At 49.5% G+C, this 24124-nt stretch overlaps 3 protein-coding genes across 3 annotated transcripts; 2 read left to right on the top strand and 1 right to left on the bottom strand.

Annotated features, from left to right (window-relative positions):
- Positions 1-2141: 2141 nt before the first annotated feature.
- Positions 2142-8026, top strand: GAL3ST4 (galactose-3-O-sulfotransferase 4; the record flags this gene model as incomplete). Its single annotated transcript, XM_080940748.1, has 3 exons — positions 2142-2266; positions 2470-2773; positions 7013-8026. 3 exons carry the CDS (start codon positions 2142-2144, stop codon positions 8024-8026), a joined length of 1443 nt encoding a protein of 480 aa, XP_080796874.1.
- Positions 8027-9318: 1292 nt separating this feature from the next.
- Positions 9319-13522, top strand: TRAPPC14 (trafficking protein particle complex subunit 14). The gene is made up of 11 exons (XM_080941149.1): positions 9319-9747; positions 10003-10098; positions 10200-10329; positions 10433-10519; positions 10655-10775; positions 10868-11015; positions 11315-11397; positions 11484-11647; positions 12179-12333; positions 12473-12666; positions 12784-13522. The coding sequence occupies exons 1-11, from the start codon at positions 9337-9339 to the stop codon at positions 12935-12937; spliced, it is 1743 nt and encodes a 580-aa protein (XP_080797275.1). The 5' UTR covers positions 9319-9336; the 3' UTR covers positions 12938-13522.
- Positions 13523-13811: 289 nt separating this feature from the next.
- On the bottom strand, positions 13812-17318 carry LAMTOR4 (late endosomal/lysosomal adaptor, MAPK and MTOR activator 4). Its single transcript, XM_080940440.1, has 4 exons — positions 17256-17318; positions 16801-16881; positions 14360-14477; positions 13812-14078 (listed from the first exon to the last, which is right to left on the bottom strand). The coding sequence occupies exons 1-4, from the start codon at positions 17256-17258 to the stop codon at positions 13981-13983; spliced, it is 300 nt and encodes a 99-aa protein (XP_080796566.1). The 5' UTR covers positions 17259-17318; the 3' UTR covers positions 13812-13980.
- Between the last annotated feature and the right edge of the window lie 6806 nt (positions 17319-24124).

The following is a 24124-nucleotide window of genomic DNA, read 5'->3' as shown; positions in this document are numbered from 1 at the left end:
AGCTTCCATCTCATGTTTCAGTGTTTATTGGTAAATAAATAATTTGTCGGACCATGTGTGTGGCTCTGTGTGCGTGTTTGTGCACATGTGTGCTATGTCACCGCCTTATTCCCTAGAGATAGGCACTCTTACTCTGATGCCAGGCTGGCAGCCACACGCTCCAGAGATCCTTCTGTCCTCCCAGATCACTGGATCACAGGGAAGATGTGCTTGTGGTCAGGCCTAGTGTCCTCACATGGTTGGGGAGTTAATTTGGGTCCTCGTATGTGCAGCAAGTGCTTTTCCTCCAGTCTGCTTTCCCCTGGGTCTCTGTAACTGGCTCAGTGTCTACCTGCTTCGTGCCTCTTGGAGTCTCTCTAGCCCTGGGGAGCAAGCAGCCCTAAAGAACAACCCTGGGTTTCTCAAGCCTGGGGTATGAGTATCTTAATGTATTGAACAATTTGGAGATCAAACAAATTACATGAGGAAGTACCTGTAAAATGTGCAGAACACCAGGCCTACTTAGATTAACACGCCAGTGCTCCTGCCTTCGGGGTAAGGGCTGCTCCGCTTGGCAGCCTCTCTGTCTCCCAGTCTCTTCACCTGAATAAATCTCTTGTTTTGTGGAAAGCCAAAAAGAAAGAGATGTAATTGAGTCCAACTTGAAAGTAGCGTAGAAGTGGCATCTTTCAAAGGCAGTCTAGGCAATCTTTCCCCAGCGGACTGGTGAAGGGGCAGGGAGGGGAGAGACCCAGAGAGACCATCAATGCCCAAGCAAGCAAGTAGCTTCTTGGACTAGCACACAAAGGGTGGGGATGGGGAGGAGTCTGGGTGCTAGAAAAGTTTGTGGGGCAAGTTGATCCTGGGCAGAGGCTGGGCAGCCTGACCCAGTTTTTCAGCTGCTCTTCTTATGGCCTGATGAGTGTCTAGAGATGCTGAGGCTGGAACCAGTGGAGGAACCTTTGGATTTCTGGAAGGAGACTTGAGGGGTTCACAGAAGACCCTTAACAAGGGGCTGGAGACAGATGCAGCATTCACCAAAGCTGCAGAGAGAGAGAGCTGGGATGAAAGGTAATGAGAGGAGCTCTAGGCGGATGGGAGGAAATCCGAGGTTAGCTCAGGATAGGGGAGCAAGTTCTCTGAATCCTGGGGGCTGTGCTCTGGGGAAAGAGAGCTAGGGATTATGCCAGGAGGCAGATCTCTGGATATCAAGCTTGGATAGCCATCTGGGGTCATCCTGGCTAGTTTGGGGAAGGAGGCTTTTTAAGCATGTTGGAAGGACCTTGATCTTTGATTGCAGTGTGTGATCTGAAAAGATGGAGTTACACTCTAAGTTGATCGGGAAACTTAAGGCTGAGGAAAGAAGAATCAATCAAAATCCTTCCCTTTGGCTTGCTGCCTATGCTGATAGATAGGATTACGAAGTGGGATGAGGTGTACTGGGAACTCTGTAGACCCACTCCAGGAGCCCCTTTTAGACCCTGGGGTCTTCCTTGTGGTGAGTGGGTAGTAGCCTTGCCAGCAGGAGCAGTGGCTCACCACACACTTCTCTATGACCACCAGCCCCCATTCCTCCTCCTGGGTTCTCAACCTGTCCCTATCTGGTCCTTCATCCCTTCCTAAGGTTTCTCCCTATACTTGCCGCAGAAGGAGAGAGCTATTCATTCCTATTTGTGATTGACAGGAGGACTCAGAAGGCAGCCAGGGCCTGGCTGGACAATGCCAGGTCGTCATCATAAGCCAACAGGTTTGATCTCATTTACTGTTTCATTTGAGATCTGGGTCCTGGCTTTACCTCCTTCCCTGTTAGGTGTCCAGTGTTTGAGGGGGTGAGCACAACCGGAGAGCTAGGAAGTGGCAGTAGGAACTGCACACGCCCACACCACGCTACTCCCCATCCCTGCCTCAGGTCTCAGTGGCAGAAGAAAAGCTCCTTAGACTCCTCTCCTTCCCCCTCATTTTCCTTCTAGACGCTGACAGAGGCAAAAATCTGCTAACTCAGGGGGGCAGACTCAACCAGGGTTTCGAGGAAGCCTGGGGAATGATCCCCTGATCTCCAAAAGGTGCCTTCCACAGCTGTCCGTCCATCTCCTGCTCTCTCCACCACCCATGGCTCTTGGCCCTGGCTCTGTTCCTGTTTAATGTCACTTCCCTAGTGACATATGGGCCCTCTGTCCCCTGCCAGGACCATGAGGCTCTGGAGGCCCCGGAGCCTGGGAGTGGCTCTGGGAGTCTTCATGACCATCGGATTTGGCCTCCAGTTCTTGGGGGGATCGTTCCAGAGAAGGTGAGTTCCTATCCTGTCCTACCTCTCTGACTATAAATTCACACACACACACACACACACACACACACACACCTATTCTTCCTTGATCCTTCCTGGGGAAGTGTCTCTAGGGGGTGGGCGTTCCTGTCTATTCATTACCAGGACCTACCTGCCCCACATAACGCTAAGGGGCAGAGTATGTCCCTCCCTATCTTTTTTTCCAGGCTACCTGGACTGCAGTTCCGACAGCCCTGGATCCCTTCACTGGGACCAACTGTTAAGTCTTGCCTACCCCGACAGCGACTTGTGTTCTTGAAGACGCACAAATCTGGGAGCAGCTCTGTGCTTAATCTCCTTCATCGATATGGGGACCAGCAAGGGCTACGTTTTGCCCTACCTGCCCACTACCAGTTTGGCTATCCAAAGCTTTTCCAGGCCTCTAAGGTCAAAGGCTACCATCCCCAGAGCTCAGATACCCAGAAGCCTTTCCATATCCTCTGTCATCACATGAGATTCAACCTGAAAGAGGTGAGGAGGCAGTGAGGGTAGACTAGGAAAGAGGTCTGTAAGAGAAGGGTTCCATGTCTTGGTATAAGGGTTTACATGTAAGTTGGACCCTGGGGCATAAAAGTGAGGTCTCCTATTGCTCTTTCTACAAATGTCCTTTCTCTGGGGCAGGAAGCCAGTATTGGAAGCCAGTGTCTTCTCTCAAATGGGATTTGTGTGTGGAGGGTGTGTGTGCTTGTGGAAGCCAGAGTCAATCCCACGTGTCTTTCTCGGTCACTCTACATCTTAGATTTTGAAACAGGGTCTCTCATTGAACCTGGAACTTGTTCATTCAGCTAAACTGACTGGCCAGTGAGCCCCAGGATCCTGCCTCCATCTCCCTGGTGTTGTGGTTATGTGTAAGCTCCACATCTGAGATTTCTCATCAGTTCTGTGTTAAGCTCTCAAGAGTACAGAACAGCTGGACATTTTGAATCCCAGTCCTGGAGAAGCTGAGACAGGAGCCAACTGAAGGTCAGACTAGGGATATAGCACCATTGATAGAATGCTTGTCTAGCATGCAAAAAGCCCTGGGCTCGATTCCAAGCACCAAATAAACTAAGTGTGGTGGTACGCAGGAGGGCAGAAGGATCAGGAGTTCAAGGCTAGCCTCAGCTACACAGTCCATTCTAAGTCAGTCTAGAAAACAAAACACCCTATCTCAAAAAAATAAAAAAATAAAAACAAAATAGTAGGAGGCCAGCCTAGGCTACATTACGAGACCGCCGTCTCTAAAACAAACAGCAACAGCAAAAAGAGACCCCAGTTCTGATCCCCCCAAGGAAGCTTCTTATGGGAGAGGTAGCACATTCTCTCACAAAGCTTGAACCGGTGAACGCACACCTGCACTGGGTGTGGTGGCTCACATTGTAATCCTAGCATCATGAGGGACAAAGAGCACTTGGAAGGAGAACAGAGAAGGAATGGTGTGGTGGGCAAGGAACTCAAAAGAAAGATCAGAGAGGGGTTTCAAGTCAAGACTTATTATACATTCAGCTTTCTCATGTGCGTGTGTCCTTCTGTTTGTATTGTTACTGGATCTCATGTAGTTCAGACTGGCTTCAAACCCACTACATACCTGAGGATGATCCTGAAGTCCTGATGCCCCTGCCTCCACCTCCTGAGTGCCGGGTACAGGTATGCCCCACCACTATTGTTTATGCAGAGATGGGGATGGGGTCTAGCACTCTGAGCATGCTAGGCAAGCACTCTACAAACTGAGCTAGTTCTCCAGCTCAGACATTCTTTGGGGGGAACCTTTTGGCTTTTTGAGAAAGTCATCAACATGAGCCCAGGATATCCTGGAACCTACAGCATTATTTCTATCAGTCTCTCGGAGTGCTAGAGTCATAGGCATGAACCACAATGCCCAGCAAACATTCGTGGTGATTTTTCTTGTTTGCTTTAGTGAAGTACTGGGGATTGGGCCCAGTGCTCCCCCACACATTCTATGCCAGCACTTTACCACTGACCTATATCCCCAGCTCAGACTGGGCATGCTCAAGGAAGCAAAGTGTATACGTGTGTATCAGGAGGGTATTGCAGTTAATAGAATAGCTGGCTGCCAAAACATATCATTTTGAAACAGGTTCTTGCTTTGTACCCTGGTCTTTCCTTAAATTCTCAGCTACCCTCTTTGCTCAGGATTACAGGTGTGAGCCACCATACTGGGCACACCCTTGTTGAAGGCACAGCAGAATTTACTTAACAGCTGAGGATTGAGGGTGATGTCAAGGGCAGCAAGAAGCCACTGTTCAATATCAAGGGGCAACTGTCGAGTTTGGGATAATGACAAGGATCACTGAACTAAGTTCCTCTATTGGCTGAGAGGTGACATTCTTGCTCCTGCCACTGACTACCTACTATGTTCCAGGCACTTCCACAATCTTCCAGATACACTGAGCCAGAATTATACTGTAAGAAACATAGGTTCTAATAACATCAGTGAAATGCCAAAGTCATACAAGCAACAAATGGTAGAACTGGGAAGTTATTTCGGATGCCAGAGACAGTTAGCTTCTGCTTAAAAAAAAAAAAAAAAGTTCAAAGGCTCTGCCCTCTGGGCATGCCCATATTAATGAAGGAAATGAAAAAAACAGTTAAGAAAAGGTACTTTAAAAAAAAAAAATTTCATATGTAGAATGTCTGTGTGTGTTCCTGTGATACAGGTATGTGTGTGCCCTGGTGTGTAGAGATTCAAGAACAACCTTGCTGTTGGTTTTCACCTTCCACCTCATTTGAGATGGAGTCCTTTTCTCCCTGTTGGTGGCCATGTACTCTAGACTAGCTGTTCTGTGGGCTTCTGGGGATTCGCCATTGGTGGCGATTACAGAGACAGGCTCTGTTCGACTTAACGGGGATTTGAACTCGGGTCCTCGTTCTTGCACAGCACTCTATCCACAGAGCCATCTTTCCAGCCCACTTAGCTCCTTTTAAAAAAAACCAATTGATTGCTTTTCTCAGTAATTTTTAGTCTGTTCTACTGTAAATCCCACTCTTAGATCATCTCCCCATGAAACGTCATCTGCTCATATAGTTCCCGGTGCACATAACCCCTTAAATTCTAAATAGGTTTCTTTCAGCATTTTGGCGTTTGATCCAAACTTTGTTTTCATCTAAAGATTTAGCTGTGTTTGTGTGTGTGTGTGTGTGAGAGAGAGAGAGAGGGGGAAGGCTTGGAGAAGATGTCGGGGTCCTCATTGTCCTTTGAGGCAGTGCCCCTTCCTGAATGTGAGGCTAGGTTCTCAGGCTAGCTCCGCTGCCGTTGGGGGTGGCTTACAGGCATTTGCAGAGATACCTGGCTCATTATATGGGTGCTGGGATCTGAATACCAGCTCTCATAAGTGCATCGTAGAAGGTACTGAGTCATCTGTCTACCACAGGATGGTAAGTCTTAAAACTTCCTTAAGGATAGGCTTATTACCAAAGAACATTGTGATAGAGAAATGTTAGATCCCATGATAAAAGTCATTATCAGAGCAGAAAGCTTCTTAATATATCATGTTAATCAGTCTGCAACGGCTGATTGTCAAGGTACCTGTTGAAAAATAAAAATAAAGAATACACTCCAGACTTTAGTCCTACTGGTTTTTCAGCACCCTTCCTCAATGCCCTACTTCAGGAGTGTCTTTTGTTCTCCAAGTTCCTCAGGAGTTCCAGAAGGGCCTTGCGCTGCAGCCACATTGGACTGGCCTGAGAGCACATCTGTTGTCACTGGTATCTCCCTCCTTCCACCCCGAGGAGCCTCAAGGCCAGTTGCTGCCTTGAAGCTGTGACCAAGAGTGTCCCAGAAAAGGCATTATGCAGGTTTCTGTGCTAGCTATATTAGCCTGTCTGTAACTGCAATGTTCGGGTGGCTGAGGCAAGAGTTCAAGGTCACTGTGTGCTACATAAGTGTGTTCCTATGTCAAAAGGAGGCAAGGCTGGGGAGATGAGCAAAATGCTTCGCATGCAAGCATCAGGACCTGAATTTGATCCCCGGAACCCATGTAAAAAGTCTGGGCATGATAGCAGGCTCTTGTGTTCCCAGCACTGAGGAGACAGAGACAGGAGAGTCCCTGGGGCTCCTTAACTAGCCAACCTTGCCTAGTTGATAAGTTCCAGACCAGTGAAAGATCCTATCTTGAAAACAAAGGTAGATGATGCCTGAGGAATCAAGTTCTCTGCCAGAGTCCACATGCACCACAACTGTACATACATACATACACACACACACACACTGAATACAAGCAGACTTTTGTTGTAGAAGTAAACACCAAGTTTGGCTCTTAGAGATTTTGAGTGTGTGCCAGTCAGCACCATTGGTTCTACCTGTCTCTGCCTCCTCAACACTGAATTTATGGGTGAGCACCACTGTTGTCTGGCTTTTATGTGTACACTGAAATTATAAACTTGTGTTCTCGGGCTTGGGTGGCACACACTTTATTGACTGAGCCATCTTCCCAGCCCCAGGTTTGAGCGTTTCCCAACCAATGAAGACACAAAGACCCAAGGACATTCATGACCAACATAAGCTCTCTGTGTTGCAGATTTCTGACTGTTACCTCGTCTTCTCAGTCACCTGGGAACCTCTGACTGCTTTCCTTTCAGAGGTGTGATGTAATCCCCCAAGGTCGCAGCTAGTAGGGGAAGCTGAGGGTGGACAGCAGAGTCTGAGGTGCGTCAGAGCCTCGGCTTGTAGTCATTTTCTCCTCAGTTGTCTGTTCTTTCTTCCCTCTGCAGGTACTTCAGGTCATGCCTTCTGATAGCTTCTTCTTTTCCATTGTCCGAGACCCAGCAGCTCTAGCTCGCTCTGCCTTCTCCTATTACAAATCAGCTTCATCGGCTTTCCGAAAGGCACCGTCTTTGGCCGCCTTCCTGTCCAATCCTCAAGCCTTCTACAGACCCGAGGCCCATGGCAACCATTACGCCCGTAATTTACTATGGTTCGACTTTGGTTTGCCCTTCCCCCCAGAGACAAAGACCATGAGAGTGAGTCACCATCTACCCAGAGACCCCAAATCCCTCCAGGTACAGATTGTGCTTTCCGGTGCTAGCCCTGGACCTCTCTTCCGACCTACGGCCACAGCTGCTGATAGTCACAAGCAGCCAGCCAGCCTTGTCTCCTCAGATTTTAGGCCCTCATCCTTTATCCAGTGGGGTCTGGCCTGGTTGGACTCGATCTTTGACCTGGTCATGGTGGCTGAGTACTTTGATGAGTCCTTGGTTCTGTTGGCAGATGCCCTGTGCTGGAGTCTGGATGATGTGGTGGGCTTCATGCACAATGCCCAGGCTGGAAGTGAGCAGAGCATTCTCCGTACTGCCAATAAGACTGCGGTGACTAGTGAGGAGCAGAAGCTGACAGAACAGGCCCGAGCTTGGAATAACCTAGACTGGGCTCTTTATATCCACTTCAACCGTAGCCTCTGGGCACGGATAGAACAGTACGGCCGGGGTCGAATGCAACGCGCCGTGGCTGAGCTCCGGGCTCGAAGAGAAGCTCTGGCTAAACGTTGCCTGATGGGTGGTGAGGCTTTAGACCCCAAATACATCACTGACATAAGGCTCCGCCCTCTCCAGTTTGGATCAGCGAAGGTATTGGGCTATGCACTGCAGAGTGGACTGAACCAGAAAGACCAAGAGGAGTGTGAACGCTTGGCTACCCCCGAGCTACAGTACAAGGACAAACTTGATGCTAAGCAGTTTCCCCCTATAGTCTCCTTGCCTCTCAAGACCTCAAGGCCACTGACCCCGTAGGTATCAGACTACAAATTAGGACACAAAGGGTGAAAGGAACAAGAAGTTTGCTCTAAGGTGAGACTGGCGTTGTCTGGACTTCCGGTAGGAATCCCAGCAGCATCTGCCCCCTCTCCCCTAATTTTGCCTCTTCAAGCCTCAAGACAGATTCGTGTAGCAGTTTCCCTAAAGCCCCCTGGATGAGGGTGACACAGAGAACATTTGGGGCATGATGTATGTCCATTTCTCTATGAAATATTTGTTGTGGAGCTGTGTTGATTTCACTGTAAAAATATTTATTGAATGAATAAATGCTATGAGACGTTGACTTATTTTTTTTAACTTTTAGATTTATTCTATGTGTATGAGTGTTTTGCCTGCATGTGTAAATGTACACTGTATTCATGCCTGGTGCCCACAGTTCTCCTGGAACTGGAGTTACTAATTACTGTGAGCCACCATCTGAGTGTTGAAACCCAAACCCTGGTCCTCTGCAAGAACAGCAAGTGTTCTTAGCTGAAGAGCCATCTCTCCTGTTCCAGTTCTTTGTTTTTATGTAGGGCTCTAAAAGGGGAAGTGATGGAGGCATTCCAGTAAAACACACAGAAACACACACACACACTAGCAATAACAACAACCACGACGACGACGAACGCAGAAAAAAGACAGAGATGTAGCTTAATTTGCAGAATGCTTGCCTAGCATTTGTGAAGCCCTGGGCTCAACGCCCAGTCCTGCATAAGTCAGACCTGACGGCACATACCTGTAACGCCAACACTCCGTAGAATGGATACAAAAGGATCAAAAGTTTGAGTCCATCCTCAACTATAGTAAACTTCAACTATAGGGAGTTTAAGGCCAACTTGGGCTACAGAAAATCCTGTCATAAAAGAAGCTTGAGCGAGAGGGAACAGAAAGAGAAAGAAAGTCGGGGAGAAAGCAAGGGAAAGGGTTAAGAGAAATAAAGGAAAAGAGGGACACTTGACAAGTAAAAAAATAAATTCTACCCAAAAAAGCGTCTCTAGTCTCCTTAAAGGCTTCTTTCTCAACAGCCTGCATCTCCTCTTCGACTCAACCAAGAAGCCTCGGAGGCCACGCCCCCTTCCTTCCGCTTCCGCTTTCTCTCCAGTCATTCAGCCCCGCACCCTTGTTCCGGCGCCTAGGTTCTAGGTTCCGGGTTCGTTTCCCTGGTTTCCGGGCCAGGCTGGTGTGTCCCGCTGCCTGCCGGGCGGAGCCGCGGTCGTCCGGTTTCGGGACTCGCCGGCCGAGCTCCCGCCGGTCCCGTGGCTCCCTGCCGGCTGGGTCTCGGGTCCCGTCGCCTTCCCCATCCAATGGAGTCCCAATGCGACTACTCGATGTACTTCCCGGCTGTGCCGCTGCCGCCACGCGCCGAGCTGGCAGGGGACCCGGGTCGGTACCGGGCGCTGCCCCGGCGCAACCATCTGTACCTGGGGGAGACGGTCCGCTTCCTGCTGGTGCTGCGCTGCCGGGGCGGCGCAGGGCCTGGCATTGGGGGCGGCACGGGCTTGACATCCCGAGGGGCCTGGACGGAGCTGGCGACCGCCCTGGCCGCCCTGGCCTCGGTCAGCGCCGGAGGAGCGCTGCCAGGGTGCGGCGGCAGCGGTGACCAGGATGCTGACCCCCCGGGGGTAGGGGACCCGGGGGGCGGGGGTTTGTTTCGAGGCTGCAGCCCCCTTCTCACCCACGGCCCGGGCCCTGCTACCTCAGGGGGAGCGACCACGGTAAGGATCTCTGGGTGACAAGGGCTGAGGGGAGGTTTTCTGGAAGCAAGAGAGGCAGTCGGGAGCTTGGACTCCGTAGGGACCTGATGCAGGAGGCAGATGACAGCATGGTCCTGCCTTGCATTGGGACCTAAGGTGGGAGGCAGCTGTTATCCAGGGGTGGACATAAAGACTTGAGCTGTCTTGCAGAGAGGCTAAAGGATCCTACATCTTTGACACCTTCCTGACTGTCTTCACCCCTTTCAAAACCCCTAGCTGCCTGTGGAAGAACCAATTGTGTCCACAGATGAGGTCATTTTCCCACTCACCGTTTCACTGGATAGACTGCCCCCAGGGACACCCAAGGCCAAGGTAGGATGACAAAGCTGGAGCTGTTGCCCTATAATTCAGATGACATTTCAAGACCCATCTACCACTCCTCGTGATCATGGTCCGATGGCTCCTGTACCCAGATTGTAGTGACCGTGTGGAAACGGGAGGTCGAGGCACCAGAAGTCAGAGATCAAGGCTACCTGCGATTGCTACAGACTCGATCTCCTGGGGAGACTTTCCGTGGAGAACAGAGCGCCTTCAAGGCCCAAGGTGGGGGGAGCTTGAGTTTGGAGAGGAGTAGATTAGAGAGCCACATTGGAAGGGAAGATCGCGATGTGGAGGTCTGATTTCCTGCCTCATCCTCTCTCTGCAGTGAGCACCCTGCTGACGCTGCTGCCCCCTCCAGTTCTGAAATGCCGGCAGCTCACTGTGGCTGGAAAACACTTGACCGTCCTCAAGGGTTAGCTGCTCAAGACTTGACTAGCAGCAAGGGAGTGGGTTAGAGGGCAGTGGTGGGTCCAGTATGTGAGGTAAAGGTGGAGTTGGAGTGGGAAGGCTCTCACTCCACTGAACTGGGCTCGTTCCCCCCACACAGTGCTGAATAGCTCTTCCCAGGAAGAGATCTCCATCTGGGATATCCGAATCCTCCCCAACTTCAATGCCAGCTATCTACCTGTCATGCCTGATGGCTCTGTGCTGCTGGTGGACAATGTCTGGTGAGGTTCTGGGGGAGGCAGGGCTGTCGAGTGATGGGGACAGACATGGGACATGGCAAGCTCACGTCCTGCCTTCCTTTCTACTGAACCAGTCACCAGTCTGGGGAAGTCTCCATGGGCTCCTTCTGTCGGCTTCCTGGTACCTCTGGCTATTTCCCCTGTCCACTTAGTGCCCTGGAGGAACACAACTTCCTGTTCCAGCTGAGAGGGGGTGAGCAGCCCCCTCCCGGGGCCAAGGAGGTGAGCTGGTGTGTTCATAGAAGGGAGAAGAGCCGTGGGAACTGTTCGTCTGGTAGAGTGCTTGCTCAGCAAGCACAGAATCCTAGGTTCTGCTCTCAGCATTGCATGAATCCAGCATAGTGGCATGGGCCCGGGATCCTAGCACCTGGGAGGTAGCAGAAGGCTCAGAAGTTCAAGGTCATCCCCAGCTATCTGAGTTGGAGAGAAGTCTAGGCTAAGACCTGTCTCAAAGAAAACACTATGGAAGGGAAAGGCCTTGAGCCTCTGAACATGGGAAGTCTCCCTTTGTCCATCTGCAGGGTCTTGAAGTCCCCTTGATTGCCGTGGTTCAGTGGTCCACCCCAAAGCTGCCCTTCACCCAGAGCATCTACACCCACTACCGGTGAGTATGTGGGAGACCCACCAGGCTGTCTCCTGCTCCCCCTCTGCCTAACACATACATCCAGCCTCCTCTCTCACTGCTCCTAGCCTGCCCAGTGTCCGCCTAGACCGCCCCTGCTTTGTGATGACTGCTTCTTGTGAGTCCCCTGTGCGGACCTACGAGCGTTTCACTGTCACCTACACGCTGCTCAACAACCTCCAAGACTTCCTTGCTGTGAGGCTTGTGTGGACCCCGGAACACGCACAGGCTGGTGGGTCACCTGCCAGGCTGAGACCTTGTCCCCTGGGAGGGGCAGGGAAAGGAAGAGGCAGAACAGCGAGGACAGCTCCAGGTGGTACCAGCCCCACCTCAGTACCTGGGTGGCTCTCCTGTGTACCTAGCTAGTCATCCAGGGTCACAGATGGAGTCGAGATAGTGGGCAGAGACACCGGAACTACGTTCTCTGGTACACGTTCTTTACCACCACACAGACACACACACACACACACACTTTACTGGCTCTGTAACCTTGGGTAAGTTACTCATCTCTGAGCTTCTGTCCTCTCTAAAACTGAGTAAGTAACATCTCCTGGCTTGTTATGCATATTAACGGAGTTACCACACCATCTGGGTTAGAACAGGCCACAGCACACAGCATTAACCACCGCTGTCCATAACCCTCGGCATCCTCAGCTTACCCCAAAGAGCACTTTGCAAATTAAATAACCCCCTCTGCTGGTAAAGACTCGTGGGAACTGAGGAAAGCTGTCCAGTGTTCATGGGCATATGTGTCTGTCCCCAGGGAAGCAGCTGTGTGAGGAGGAGCGTCGTGCCATGCAGGCGGCCTTAGACTCCATCGTCTGCCACACACCCCTCAACAACCTTGGCTTCTCCCGCAAGGGCAGTGCGCTGACCTTCAGTGTGGCCTTCCAGGCCCTGAGGACGGGGCTCTTCGAGGTGGGCCCAGTGCTGGGTGAAATAGTCAGGGCTTGTAGCTTCTAGAGGGGCAACATCTTAGGTAGCAAAGAAGGCTGAGCACGGGGAAAATGGAAACCCAGTCCAACCCAGGTCTGAAGGTCTGCGTCTCCCTACCCAGCTGAGCCAACACATGAAACTGAAGCTCCAGTTCACTGCCAGCGTGTCCCACCCTCCGCCTGAGGCCCGGCCCCTGTCCCGAAAGAGCAGCCCCAGCAGTCCTGCTGTCCGGGACCTGGTGGAGAGGCACCAGGCTAGCCTTGGCCGTTCTCAGTCTTTCTCCCACCAACAGCCTTCCCGTAGCCACCTTATGAGGTAAGGGACCTGGACTGATGTCAGTCTGACCAAGAAGGGAGTTGGGGTCAGGAGCAGGCCACTGAGTGGGATGCTCTGTCCTCAGAGAGTCAGCCCACAGCCTCGGTCTTCTTCCAGGTCAGGCAGTGTGATGGAACGCAGGGCCATCACACCCCCCGTGGCCTCCCCTGTCGGTCGTCCTCTCTACCTGCCCCCGGACAAGGCTGTGCTTTCTCTAGACAAGATTGCCAAGCGTGAATGTAAAGTCCTGGTGGTGCAGCCTGTCAAGTAGCGCCAGTCTGCTAGCTCAGCCCAGACTCACCGGAGACGCTGAGCCCCCGGGGGGCTCCTCGGTCCAAGGCTGCACCTCCCATTATGGGCAGAGAGGCCTTGCAGGGCTGCTTGTCTGTGTCTGCTAGGGAGGGATGAGGGCAGAATCTGTGAAATCACAGTGTGGCTGCAGCTCAGCCAACAGTATTCCCTAAGGGTTTTTTTTTGGGGGGGGGGTAGGGCTGGCCCCACCCCAGCAGGGCAGGGGCTGCAGGAGCTCCCTTGCCCATCCTTCACGTTGTCCCGAGTTTACAGAGTATTCACTGTCATTCCTGTTCAGTCCTCTCTGCCGCTGAAATTCCTCTGCACCCACCCGCAGGGCTGAAATTAGAGGGTGGTAGTAGGGAAGGGACCCACGACAATGACAATGACTCTCCTGTCTCAGGGGTTGGTGACATAGCTAGGTGGCCTCTTTCTACCCCTCGTGTTTACGTTGGCAGCCTGAAGCACTTTAAGTTCTGTTTTCTGTTTTTGTCTGTCCCTGTAACTTATTCTCTGACTACATCTCGCAGCTGAAGTAAAACTATTAAAAGCTGTTTGGGAGGGAGTATGAGTTTGTCTGTGTGCTGACCACAGGGGACATGGCCTTCAGCATGCAAACAGCTGCCTTCCTGTGTATGCGTGCTTCTCTAGTTCCTCATTTTGTTTACAGATGTGCACCACCATTCCTTTCCCCAGCTGTCAGTTTTATGATGCCTGCTGGTGACCTTGGCCCACTGACTGAGGGACAAAGCACAGCATAACTGTCCCCCTAGAAAGTTGAGTGGACACAAGGTAGATCCTCACCCCCACACAGACAAACCATTGTGCACACACACCCTAAGCCTTGGAAGGGTTGGACTAGTGTTTATTATGCAGAAGGGGAGAGAGGGGGACCCCCCAGTCAGTTTCCCTTTTCCCTTAGCATACAAGTGCCACGGGTGGGGCGAGGAAAGGGGTGGTGGGCACAGGCCCAGCTGCACGAGAGCAGTAGAAGGCGGTTCTCCAGCCCGTGCCTTTTATAGCTCAGACATCAATAGGCTCCCGACCTCGGTTCTGCCTCTTCACCACAAACACCCTCTGTCCTGACACCGTCACCAGCAGTGTGTGTTCACCAAAGACCACTGGAGAGGGAACAGAGAAGAGTTAGTGGGTACCGTGGCCACCATGGAGGGTCACAACACAATTAGCTGGGATGGGACAAAGCAGTTATGTAGTTCAGAGGTCAGGCAGCAAGCTCCTTGTCCTTACTGCTCAGAGGGACAGTAAGCTGAACTAGCATGAAGGCGGTAGTTGAACCAGGGACTCCCCAGAGGAACTGGGAGTCAGTGGGATAGAGCCAGGAATCCCTTCCCTGAGCAGAGAGGCCTCTAGAAATTACCCCCCACCAAAGGCAGGAGCTCACCAGACAGGCGTTTGAAAGGGATGTTCGTGCCATGGTGCAGCCGGAAGCCACAGGCTGTGCTGACCAGCTCTGTGATGGCACTGGCTGCCTGCTCATCATTCTCAAGGTCCCCAGATGACTGCATGTAGATAAAGGAGGGTAGGAGCAAAAGGAAGGCCAGAGTTAGGAGCAGTTTCAAGGCACAGGACCTCTGCCTCCTGTATTTGTTATGGTTTCCCTTTATACTTGCCTGTAGTCCCTAGTCACCCAGCTTCACAAAAACCCACCCAAAACCCCTTTATGATGGTGCTGCCTTCCCTTGTGTCATTTTGTTTCTCATTCTGAAATACCAGGCTTCATCTGCAATTCTGATAGCTATTCAAGGGATCAAAACCTAGGGTGTAGTTACCAGCCCCTCACTGGGGGGTTCTAGACAGGGGCTCTACCACTGAGCAACACCCTCAGCCCCTCACTGGGGGGTTCTAGGCAGGGGCTCTACCACTGAGCCACACCCTCAGCCCCTCACTGGGGGATTCTGGGCAGGGGCTATACCACTGAGTCACACCCCAGTCCCTCAGTGGGAGACTCCTGGGCAAATGTTCTAATACCGAGCCACGCCCACAGCCTCTCACAAAGGTTCTAGGAAGATGTTCTACCACTGAGCTAACTGCTCAGTCTTTGAAGATTCCACCTGTTCCCCATCTTCCTACTTGTTTTGTCTGTAGGCTATGAAGCAGAAACACCCACTTTGTCTTTGAAGCTTTCCCTCTGGCTACCCCTTGGGTAAATGAGAAACACTAGTCCAGTTGCTCTGGACAGTAGTACAGACTGTTTCAACTTCCTCTTCCCACTGATTCTAAACAGGCCCTTGGTGAGATTTGGTTCCTTTTGCTCTCAGTTTCTCCATCTGTACACTGGACCTATATTCTGTGCTTGTGAAAGTTTCATAACAGAACAATGAGAACATTATAACAGTGCATGCATAATACACGTACTATAACTGCTCAGTCCCTCTCACTACATATCTACAGTCAGACATCAGAATTCCCTTTAGCTACCTCCTTGGTCAGCTTCCTTTCTTAATTTCATGTTTGTTCAGGTGCCACAGTATTGTTCTGGTTTTTCCTGTTTCACAGTCCTACAGGATGAGTACTTCAGAAAAGGTTAAAGTACATACAGAAGTACTTTACCTAGTTATTTCCAGCAGATATTAAAACCTCTAAGATGTGGTTGCTGGACTGTGGAGACAGCTCAGTGGATAAGAGCGCCTGCTACACAAGCAAGAAGGCCGGAGTTCAAATCCCCAGCCAGGTATGGCCACACTCAGACCTGGAATCCCAGTACTGTGGCAGGTTGATTGCTGAGGCTTGCTCAGGGCTGCCGGTCTAGCTCCAGGTTCAGTGAGAGGCCCTGCCTCAAGGAATACGGCAGACAATGGTAAGAGTAGGTCTCTAATGCCCTACCCTGGCCTTAGCACACACATGTGCAGACACTAAAAAAAAAAAAAAAAAAAAAAAAGATACAATGTCTCTGGCCTTGCTCCTCATTGCCACCTGTCCAGTCTTAGATGACTCTCCCAGAACAGTTCACACTACACCATTTCTGTGAGTCACATCTTTGTTTTTAAAGCCCTTTAAGTAACCCTCAAAATTTGTCCAAAGATGTTGAAGCTAGCCATAGGAAGTTCAGTATCAGTCTTACCACAGCATCCTTCCTCTTCAAACCATTTCAACACAAAAGCACAACCAACTCAGGCACTGTCACACTCAGGCAAGGATGTCCAGCTCACAGTCCTGAGAATTCTTCCTCATTCACAACCTTCTGTCTCTGCAGCTCAGCTCAATCCCTGCCTCTAGGGAAGTCTTGCCTCCACCCCCACCCCCACCCCCAAAAATTCTAGGGCACGTGAAATGGCTCAGAGCATAAAAGTGCTTGCCTCAATGCCTGATGACCTGAGTTCTGTCCGCAGGAGAACTCCCTCCCAAAGGTTGTCCTTGGCTTTCACCCACAGTGCCACCCAGATGTGCCACCCAGATGTGCCCTCCCCACATGAGTCTTAAAGACATACCAAATAAAAACATACTACAAGTAACCGTAACAGATTGTGTGGCTTTGGTAGTTTTGGTTTTGTTTTTTTGAAGCTGGGTTACATATAGTCCAGGCTGTGGTTCGACTTGATATGTAGCCAAAAATGAGCATGAATTTCTAATCTGCCTGTTTCCACCTTCCAAGTACTGGGACTACAGATTATGTGCCTCCATGTTTGGTTTTATGCAGTATTGGAGACTAAACTGAAGGCTTTGTACATACTTAGCAACTCACTCTCCTGACTGATCTACAACCCCAACCTTCTAGAAATAAGCTGGGAAATATTTGAAGGATTTCTGGGTTGTGTGTTCCTAAAGGACCCCCTCAGACTCCCCCCACACACACACCCCATGCCTTGCTTTCCCACAACGCACCGCCAGCACTGCACCTTCGCTCAGCACCAGGTAGCCAAGCTGGTCTGGGATTCGCTCCAGCCCTTGTGTCAGTGCGGAAGTCTAGTGGGGAAAGAGGCAAGAGGTGAGAAGCGTAAGAGCCCTGCAAACCCATCTCCCTCCTGGATATGGCTTGTAACACTGGACCCAGGGGACCGTCCTAGCCCCATAGCCCCTCCTCAAGACTCTTCACACTCCAGTTCACTTATGCCCCGCCCCTTAGGCCATCTAGACTACTCCCCAGCCGCAGAACATCCTAGTAGTGGAGCCTTCCTTCTCCAGCCCTCCCTGTCGGCTCCCTCCCATCTCTGTTCCCTTTCGGTCCCAGGGTGGACTGGAGGTGACAGCGGAGTGCAAGCCATTAAGGGGCAACCGAAGCTTGGGGAACAGGGACACGGAACCCCGGCGTGCACGCCCGCGCATGCGTCCTCACTCACCATCGCAGCCCTGGGTTCATGGGGAGCAGTCTACGGGGTAGGTAGCTTCCGGCTCCCGGCTTGGATCAGGACCAGCTGACTCCAGCTCAACCCTTCGCTTGCAGATTGGATGGCGGGTACGTCATCAGACTTTATCAGCCATTGCGGAGTGCCGCTTTCCAGTTGCAGTCGTGGATTGGCTGCATTTCTCCGCCACTCAGGATTTGCCTGCGAGAGTGTCCGAAGAGTTATTGGGCGAGGGGCGGGACACCCGTCCACCTAGGCTGTACGATCGCGCGCATGTGCACTTAGGGCTTTCAAGGGGGAAAGTAACGCTGTCCACTGTTGTAGGGAGCGTTCGTTCTCCGTTAGGTGTTACGGTTCAACCTGAAAAGAGAAACTAACGTGAAAGACGATGAAATACACAGGAAAAGCTGTTCACTTGTTAACCTTCTGCCTTGAGTATACGTTTAAGATTGAATCGACCCAAATATGACTACAAATGGATAAATCAAATTTGGTGTATACATAGTAGTCTATGATCAATACAAGGGAAGAACTTCCTGATAAGTGCAACTTGAAAATCTCAAAAACAAGTTAAAGCAAGCTAGAGAGATGGTTTCGGAGACTACTCAGTCTTTAGAGGCTTAGACTCAACCAAAAGGATGGGTTGTGAACGGGAAGACACGTAAGACCACATATTATGTGGTCCCATCTATTAAAGACGCTTAGCTGGGACTGACACCGAATGCTTGTAATACTGGTATAAATCCTGGGAAGCCAAGGAAGAGTTGCAAGTTCCAGCCAGATTGGGCTGAAGAGCAAGTTCAGCTCCGGCCTGAGGGCTGAGCTACCTACCTGATTAAAACACACTTCTGCCCAATCTAGAAAAACTAAAAAACAGTTAGTGGTTGGTGGGGGGGGGGGGGCAAGAGAAAATAGGAAGTGCCTATTAATGAGGGTATGAGGCAGACATGTGATTTAAACTTTTGGGGATTTGTACTGAAGTCTGCATGTCTTTGTGAATGTGCCGTAAGTTGTACACTTTGAATTAGGAAATTTTAATATATGTGGATTGTATCCTCCCCCCCTTATTTTCAGCGCCAAGAAGCAAAGTCAGGGCCATATGCATACTGGGTAAGAGCTCTACATCCGATTACAGTACTAATCATAGCTCAACAAAGAGAGTCCTCCGCCCCAAATCATCTTGGTTTAGGAGAAGCAGCTAATTAGAGAAAATGCATGTCTTTAAAAATGAGGCAAGGCTGTAGCCATGGCTCTGAGTTTGAACACTTGTCTAGCATACACAGGCCCCAATGCAATCGTCATGACAAACAATTTGAGGTAGGGCTGGCAAAGAGGCTCAGCAGGCAAAGGTGCTTGCCACCAAGCCTAATAACCGAGTTTGGTCACATTATGAAAGGAAACAAGCAACTCCCATGAACTCCTCTGACCTACACATGTGAGCTATGCTATACACACACACACACAAACACACACACATATATAGTCCTGAAGCTGTTTGTATTTTAATGTTAATTCCACTTCCCCAAGAAGGGCTGCCTAGTCATGTAACAACAACTGAACCTTCCCATTTTAATCAGTAAAATAAAGGAAAGCAGTAACTGAGCAGGACAAGGGAGGTGGAGTGTGGGCTGAGAGGTTGGAGGAGGTCAGAGGACAGAGTGGGGAAGGCCCTGGCAACACGGAGCTTCCCAGGGACCAGCTAGACCCAGGTGATATTGATTGGTGTTAAAAAGCTATGAACACTAAGGATTTTACAGGTCTAATATCTCATATAGAAGGGCAGTTTGTATCTTTGTCTATTTGGTGCAATCTTGTTGTGTAGAGAGGGTTTGTGGATTGAGAGTTGAATATATAAACCTGAATGAAAAGCTGTAGAGTTATGTTTATGTTCAGTTTTGGGGTAAACAAACACCTGGGATGGAGGTGGAAGGCAGGCGGAGAAAGACTGCCAAGAGAAGGGAGTTTTGGGGACAGGGTTGGGCCGTGGGGGTGACCCAGACCGGGTGGCTTCCACCTCCGTATCAGGGTTGAGCCTGAGGAGTGAGACCTCAGGGCCGGTAAAGACATAAACCAGATTTAATATTTTTAAATATTTACTTCAATATATATACATATATATATAATAAAAATAGATATAAAAAGAAAAGCCAGGCAGTGGTGGTGCACGCCTTTAATCTCATCACTTGGGAGGCAGAAGCAGGCAGATCTCTGAGTTCAGGGCTGGCCTGGTCTACAAAGTGAGTTCCAGACATCCAAAGCTACACAGAGAAATCCTGTCCTGAAAACCCAAAACAATAAAAATGAAAGTATGAAAAGGTACAATTACAATATACAATTTAAATTTAAGTGGGTGTGGTGCTGCAGACCTGTAATCCCAGCCCTGGGAGTGAGGTGGGAGGAACTTGAGGTAGAGGCTATTTTAAGTTAGATAGCAAGATTGTCTTGAAAGGAATTTTAAGTTGAAGGAGATTGTGAAGAGAAAGCTGTACAAAGATGGGAGGCCTTCCCAGGCCGTAGACGCTCCTGATGCTTAGGAACAACATGGTTTTTGTTTGCTTCGTTTTGTTTTGTCTGAGGCAGAGCTTCGTCTCACTCAGGCTGGTCTTGCGCTCCTGGCACTCCAGTTTCCGCCTCCCAAGTTCCAGCTGTGAGCCATCCATCACTCGAGCACTTCCGACTCTACACGCTCGCCCAAGCTCTCACTCATAAGCCCATCACAGCACCTCCTTCACTTCCCCGAAGCCCCATGCCGCAGATGGGGGAGGGGGACGTGCCAGGCAGAGCTGTATGATGCCAAGGCCGACGCTCTTCCCTTTGCATTTATGCTTTGTGATTGCAACTGACTAAACTAGTCAAGAACTGCTGGTGTTCAGTGATCAAGAAGGAAACGAGGACCTAGAGAGATTGCTTGGTGGTTAACATCGTGTGCTGACTGACATTCCAGAGGACCTGAGTTGGTTCCTAGTAAGTGTGTCAGGCAAATCACAAGCTCCAGCTCTAGGGGATCTGATGTCCCCTCTCTTCTGGCCTCTGTGAACACTTGCATGTATGTGTGAGCACATATATGTGCATGCAAGCATGTGGATGTACACAGAGATGTTTAAAATGAGAATTATTTTAAAAAGGACACAGAATCAGAAGGCAAAGTTTTTTCCTTTTAGATGTCGCAGACACATGTCACAGAAACCATTAACAACACACAGAACACTGATTTTTAAACCACACACAGTCCATGCAGTAATATTAATTACATTTAATTTTACTGCAAAACTTCCTCCTGACACTTTTATTAATACAAGGCCTCTTTGCAAGGCCCTAGTCGTGAGTCGGTGCGGTTTTCTTTTCGCAATACCTGATTCACACTACTCGCAATCTTTCTTGTTTCACCACAGATGTGAATTGGGTACTTCCTGTGCGTGAACACTCTTCTTTAAACTGAAGGGGACAGCAGTGACTTTTCTCTGAGACAGGATCTTGTGTAGGCTTGACGATAAGACTCCAGTATAAGCAAACATAGTTTTAAAAGCAACAACAAAACAAACAACCCTGCATGTTGATACTGACCTTGGCAACAAAGAGCTCCAAACAAGTAGACCATGACAGCTAACAAGCCAGAGGCTTCTCTGTGAGAATATTCTTAGATTTGTCTGCAGAAGGAAGGCCCCCTCTCAATGTGTGCAGCGCCATCTAGTGGACTGGGATCTCAGACTGGATAAAAAGGAGACTGTGGAGCACCAGAGCACATCCCTTTCTGCTTTCTAGGAGACTGTGGGTGTCACATGACCAGCTGCCTTGCATCCCCACCGACAGGCCTTCCCACTACCAAGATGGGTTGCATCCCCCAAAGTCATGAGCTGAAATAAACCCTTCTTCAAGAGCAAGATTTTGTCACAATAGCCAAAAAATTAGCTAACACACACACACACTATGTGACATTAACAAAATGACTAACAAAAAAACTAAAGATAGATAATATAAAGAATGAAATAATTGGGACCATATATCTGGCATGGATTTAATACCTAAAATATATGTCAATCAGAAAGAATTTTGAAGGGCCGTGTAATCCAATGAACGGGTGGGAAAGAAGTGAAGTGGGCGTACAAATATCAACAGTTGTTTTGTACAATTCAGAGGATGGTCTCCCACAGCCACAATTTTGGTTTCGAATGAATGAGTTTATTAAGTATGAGAGGGAGGGAGGAGCACATCAAATCAGGTACTCAAGTATCCAGCAAAAACTACCCGAGGAAGCCCCTTTAAGACAACAACCAACAGAGTCTTGGGCAGAACAGAGAGTTTCTTCAGCATAGGCTTCTAAGTAAAAGAACAAAAATCATCAAATTGGGAGCTTACAGAGAGACATCCATCAAAAACTGACCTGGGGAGGGTTTAAGTTTTTACCCCATTACTGAGCTTCCAGCTTTTCTATAACATTGCAGGCACTTTTACTCTATGTGTGACCCCTGGGGATCCCTGTTGGACATGGTTTACCTGGCAGCTGTTCTCAAGGGCAGTTTGCTGGGTTGGTTGGTTGGTTGGTTGGTTGGTTGGTTGGTTGGTTGGTTGGATGGTTGGTTGGATGGCTGGTTGGATGGTTGGTTGGTTGATTGGTTGGTTGGTTGGTTGGTTGGTGGGTGGGTGGGTGGGTGGGTTGGTTGGTTGGTTGGTTGGTTGGTTGGATGGTTGGTTGGTTGGATGGCTGGTTGGATGGTTGGTTGGTTGATTGGTTGGTTGGTTGGTTGGTGGGTGGGTGGGTGGGTGGGTTGGTTGGATGGTTGGTTGGATGGCTGGTTGGATGGTTGGTTGGTTGATTGGTTGGTTGGTTGGTTGGTTGGTGGGTGGGTGGGTGGGTGGGTTGGTTGGTTGGTTGGTTGGTTGATTGATTGGTTGGTTGGTTGGTTGGTTGGTTGGTTGGTTGGATGGTTGGTTGGTTGGATGGTTGATTGGTAGATTGGTTGGTTTTGAGACAGGATCTCACAAATGTAGACTAGGCTAGCCTAGAACCCACAGAGATCTGCTGACCTTTGCCTCTGAAGTTCTATGACTGAAGACATGCTCCACCATTCGCTGACAGGCATATTTTGCTCTTGATATTCTGTTTGAAAAGACTGGAGTTTGCACAGGACATACCAAGACAAAGTTCTCAACACAAAGGAAATTTATTTGCTCCAGAAGGACAAAGACTAGGGATAGAAGACCAGGGAGGGTAAGAGAAGGGACAAAGGAGAGGGGAGAAGAAATATTTGCCCCAGAGGGATATTTGCCTCTAGATAAAGTGGAGACAGACATGGTTCATAGGCAAATGGCAGTTTATAAAAGAAAAAGAGGAACCCTGTGTTGGGATGAGTTGCTTTGTTTTGATTGGGCATGTTAATTAGGGTAGCCAAAAGGAGGCTTTTGATTGCTGGACTTTTAATAGTTTAATACCAGGCTGGCCTTGAACTCAAAGATCCACATGACTCTGCCTCTATAGTGCTGGGATTAAAGGCCTGTGCCACCATGCCCAGCCTTATTTTTCTTTTTTGTTCTTGTTTAGGTTTATGTGTCTATGCGAGTGTATGCCATATATGTGCAGGTTCCCATGATGGCCAAAAGGGGTCATTGTTTCCATGGGAACAAGAGTTATAGAAAGATGTAAGCCACTCATCTACTGGGGTGCTCAGCAAGAGCAGCAAACACTTTCAGCACCCAGCCATCACGCCGGCCCCCATTCTGTTGATTTTAAGGTGTATCAGGCACATGACTTTGTCATGTCTGTAGGCAAGCTTGGACACTGGTAATTTTTTTTAAAAATTGATATACTGACTTGACTATGTGTGCATGTGCATTCTGTTTGTATTTATGTGCAGCACCTGTATGCAGGGCATGAGGAAGTAGGCAAAAGGAATTATTAGATTGTCTGGAATTGGAGTTACAGATTGTTGTGAGCCATCACAATATTGCTGGGAATCAAACCTGTGTTCTCTGAAGAGCAGCCACTGTTCTAAACCACAGAGCCATCTCTCTAACACCAGTAATTTACTTGCTTTTAATCTAAGCAGTAGAGACTAGAGCAGTGCCCAGGAGTGCCTGTTTCTCTTGACTTAAGCTCACCCTCTCTCCCTCCTTCGCTCCTTTCTTCTCAACCTTCACTCCTTCCATTTTTCTTTCTTTCTTTTCTATTTTTTTTTCATTCTGCTCTCTCAAGACAGCATTTCTCTCTGTGTAGCCCTGGCTGTCTTGGAACTGACTCTGTGGACCAGGCTGGCCTCAAACTTTCAGAGATGCTGCTCCTATTTCTGGCTCCCTAGTGCTGGGGTTGAAGGTGTTGTGGTACCACCACGCAGATAAGGGCTGTCTTTAAAAAAACAATTAAAAAGAGGGTTTTGGGAGATAGTTCAGTAGGTAAGGGTATAAGCATGAGAGTTTGAATTGGAATTCACAGCAACACATTAAAAATTTTGATACCACTTTGTGCTGTAACCCCAGAGCTGTGGAGACAGAGACAAAAGGATGTCTGAGGCTTCCTGGCTGCCTGCCTAGCTCCAGGATCAATGAGAGACACTTTCTCAAAGAACGACAGGGATAGGACAGGGTGCCCTAAGATCTCTTCTGGCCTCTGAGTGCATATGGGAAAGAACACATGTACATATGTGTGTGTATACACAGCATAACCCCTTACATTCAAAAAGAGAAAAGTATGCAAAACATTTGTATACAACTACATTAGCACATGTGGCACACAGAGAGAAATATAAAATAAGGCACCCAAGTGTCAGAGTGGGTGAGCCAGGGGTAGCTTCACCTTTCCATCATTGGTATTTTTTTGAGGGCCACACCCAGGCTCCCCAGCCATTCAGCCTCGGGTCCCTCAGGAGTGC

The sequence above is a fragment of the Micromys minutus genome (assembly GCF_963924665.1).
Source record: "Micromys minutus genome assembly, chromosome: 29".
NCBI lineage: Eukaryota > Metazoa > Chordata > Mammalia > Rodentia > Muridae > Micromys > Micromys minutus.
Note: the sequence above shows the minus strand (reverse complement) of the source record. Positions and strands in the feature narration are given on the sequence as shown.